At 39.4% G+C, this 3,884-nt stretch overlaps 1 protein-coding gene across 1 annotated transcript; it reads right to left on the bottom strand.

The window, feature by feature from the left end:
* Nucleotides 1-7: 7 nt before the first annotated feature.
* Nucleotides 8-3,322, bottom strand: YIPF6 (Yip1 domain family, member 6; the record flags this gene model as incomplete). The annotated part of the gene is made up of 6 exons (XM_009587275.1): nucleotides 8-126; nucleotides 718-875; nucleotides 981-1,106; nucleotides 2,133-2,175; nucleotides 2,592-2,670; nucleotides 3,194-3,322. Coding segments are annotated over 6 exons (654 nt in total), but the record flags the coding sequence as incomplete, so codon positions are not given.
* Between the last annotated feature and the right edge of the window lie 562 nt (nucleotides 3,323-3,884).

Below are 3,884 nucleotides of genomic sequence, written 5' to 3' on the forward strand. Positions count from 1 at the left end.
TGGGAGATCATTGAGGTGTAAAGGTGAGAATCATCCAGCTGATAACAAAGTAGAAGAGGAAGATGGGGTACACAACAAGAGCTTTGCGGTTTGGAGGCTGACTGTCTGCCAGGAAAGCTGTAGATGCTGGTGAAAAAGAAAAATACTCAAAATGTCAGCAGCATAAAACTAAAAGTCTAAGATCCACTGCAGATGTTAACAATTTTGAATTAGGATCTGCATTACAATTATGTTGAAATAGAAAACAGTAATCCATTGCTCAATACCAATGGTCTACAATCACCAATTAAAACTTTATCATATAGAAAGTTAAATGCCGATTAACATTCTGTAACAAGAGTCAGACATACAGATTAAGAACAGGAGAAATAATGCAAATGCATCTGTATGAAATCAGCATTTTCCAATAGTATTTATAACACAGATCACAGAATAAAATACCCAGTAGTCTCACACGGGGTTTAATACTAAATTATCATCCTTCTGCTGAAGGCAATTTGCATATGACCATGAAAATCAACAAGAGCATAGGCAGAGGCTGAATCTCTGCCAACATAAGGATTGCAAGAACTATTTCTACTATACTTCAGCAGTCTAGGAAACACCTTAAACTACAATATCCATTGGCTTTACCCAACAGAATGCATGCAGATCTGCCTCGTTAAGCATGGCACTACTCAGTGCACACAACAGCGTTATAATGCAAAAGGTACTTACCTAATGTTGACCAACCAAACATAGCTACTACTACAATAAGACGTATAACGAAGCTGACAGTCCCAGAACCTGCCAGCAGCACCAGCCTGCACACCAGCATTGCTACTGTCAGGGGCAGGACACAGTAACCTAGAACACACAGGCTCTGAAAAAAGGATCTGGAAAGGAGAGACAGAAATGGGAAAAAAGCAGTCAAACCAAAGCATTGCAGAAACTGCATGCATGGGAGCATTTTAACTGCTACTAAATGAACCAGCACTCACATAGTTCCTCCAAGAAGCTTTGAGTTTAGTGTGATGACAACTGCACCAAACCAGATGATGACAAAGACCTCAGCAAACTGGGGCCCTCCGTCGTCTTTACTGTCTGCTGATCCACCCTGAAGCATCCTGTTGTAGGTAACAGATAAAAGGAGTCATTTGCAATTGATGACTGAATTACTCGTAGACTTGGGTAGATAACAGAACAGAAGCCCGAAACACTGATTCCCAGCTAGGCTGCAGACTGATTATTTTTCATCTGTTTTCTTATTTTCAGTAGTAGCCTCAATTTTGAATAGGAAAGGAAAATGGTTGTGGCTCTGTTGAGGGCATTTCAGTCCATTTGTTTACTTGTTTTGAGGACTGTGTAAGCATATAGAGGAGAATAAAACCATAGACAACAGCCTAAAAGATGAAAATTGAAGTACCGAAAGTTTGGTAACCTCTCAAAGCAGGCGGTAGTGCATGATAAAACACGAAAGCCTTAAGCTTATAATAACTATAGAACACAAGCAACACAAAGCCTGGAAAAGTGAGCATTGATTCGAATATTTAAATTACACTGTATACTTCTGCTAAAGCTTTACCACCATTTTACTGAATGGTTTCTGTACATTGAGTACATAGGTGTGCCTCAATTAGTTGATAGATCTGACCAACATTTCCATCCTACCCCAGGCACATCTGCACACACATGCTCCAGTGGAAACCAGAAACTCCTGAGAGCCATCATCATCTCCCATCTACGATCTCCTACAACAGCCTCTCTTTTTCCATCGCTTCTCCAGGATACGTAGAACGTACTCTGCAGCTCTTAGACAAAGGTTTTGGCCTGCAGGTTGGGGTCAAAGTCGGCCAAACGCATTAGAATCAAGAACAATGTGAATCAGGATACCTTTCAGTAAAATCATTCTTCAGACAGGGGACTAGGAAGAGTTCACCCTTAAATCTTAAGTTTAAAGAAGGAAGGTCCTAATGGGCTTGAAGTGTCAGAAATACATTTTATATGAAAATCTAAACAGGCAGTGTTTGCAGAAGACCAGAGAAGGATCAAATGAACTTGATCTCAACACATGTAGTCAGAAATTTTTAATTTCTCATTTCTCCAATGTAAAAGACTATAAAAACTCAAATCCACCCACTATGAGTACTTACAGTGCAAGTGAGACACAAAGCACCAAAGGGCCCCAAAGATCCCCTGTAGATAAAGGAAAAAATAAAATCATAAAATATCATAGAACGATGCTTAGTTTCATTTTCCTAAGAGTAATAAAGCACTCTTTTCCAACTCCTAATGTATCATTTTGCATATTACACTTTCTTATAATTTTCTTATTTAGCATCTTATATGCCATATTCTATAATATAATCTATTCAAAGCCTGCCAACTGTTAAAGCTACCTGTTCTATATATTCTGGCACATGTTCCACTTTTAAAGAGCTTTGTTAACACTCTGATTTTTCATGTTTGCTATTCAACATTCTACAACAACAGAAAGAACACAGAACAGACACTTCTGAATCCCTGTTCCCCTGAACTCTTCCTTTTCCAATGTAGGCAAAGTCTGTTGGCAAAACATCCTTCCAAGATTTTGAAAATCTTCTTATACATACAGTCTCTGAGGAGCGCGCTACTCTTTTTCGGGTACATAACATGGACAAATTTCTTCCCGACGGCCTTCAGATCTCTCATCTGAAATAAAGAAGCAACACTTTAATTTATCCCTTCATAAAAGTTACAATTCACAACTAAAAGCAGCAAGGTAGAAGTAAAAGAGTATTGATGGTAAATCAAGACAGGATCCAACCCAAAAATTTCTGCAGCATCCTCTGCAACAAACAACACCTACTTTTTCTACCTTCCTTAGCAACCACAGTATTTCATCCTTTAATAACACCCAGTTAAGAACAACAATTTGTTTGCTCTCTAGGAAAATTAATGAAAAATCCTATTAGCTGGGACAGTTTTCGTCTAAGCTTCATCTGAGGCCTTTACCCTTGCAAAGATTCTAAGATCACAGAGAAACTTTGAGGCTGTAATTCAGACATATTTTGAACCACAAGAATTCATTTTACATAGCTAGTCCTAAAAAAAACCCCAAACTTACGACGAAGTACAAGTCAAGCAGAGCTATGCAAAAATAGTTTTTGAATAACAGTTGGCCAAAGATATCAGCAAAACATGTATTTTACCATAGATACAGGCACAGACTCACAATAGTATCCCTAACAGGCTCATCCAGTGTGGAGTAGTCTTCATCAGGAGAGCGAGATCCAACAGGAACAGTAATCTCCCCTTCCACTGGAATATCTTCAGATATCGACACATCTGCGAGACCTGCAAACTAAATGTTTTTCAAAACCTTTAGAAACAAAGAAATACAAACCAGTTCATATTCACTTCAGATGTTTTTCAGCTAGGTTTAGGATGAAAACAACTGCTCAGAATTAACAGATACAACACTTAATAACACGGTCAATGACAGAGCCCAGCTGTCATCTGCTTGATCTAAACAGCTCACGGTCTAAAGAGGTGAGTAGATATATATAAGCAAAGCATTTCTGTTTTCTTCAATAACTCCCAGTAACCTACTTTTTGTCCTCTATTTAGACAGCAATAACTAAAGGAAGTAAAAAGGTTGTTTGTGGGTTTAAGTAATGTAATGCCTGCTAGCTGTACAGCCACACCAACACACCCGAGTACACTGTCTTTCATGGACTCCGTGGGAACTGTACAGACACCTACAGCCCGAGCACAAAGCCAGGACTGTTAGGCACCAAACAAAAACTATTTCCTCCACCCAGGAAGAAGGTTAAAGCACTCGAGTTCCCAGAGGTGGAAGCAAACAGAGAACAGCCCGACCAGTACACTCTAGGGCAGACAGGGCAGGCGGCAAGCAGCAGGGA

Source organism: Fulmarus glacialis, unplaced genomic scaffold, assembly GCF_000690835.1.
Source record: "Fulmarus glacialis isolate BGI_N327 unplaced genomic scaffold, ASM69083v1 scaffold44241, whole genome shotgun sequence".
Taxonomy (NCBI): Eukaryota; Metazoa; Chordata; class Aves; order Procellariiformes; family Procellariidae; genus Fulmarus; species Fulmarus glacialis.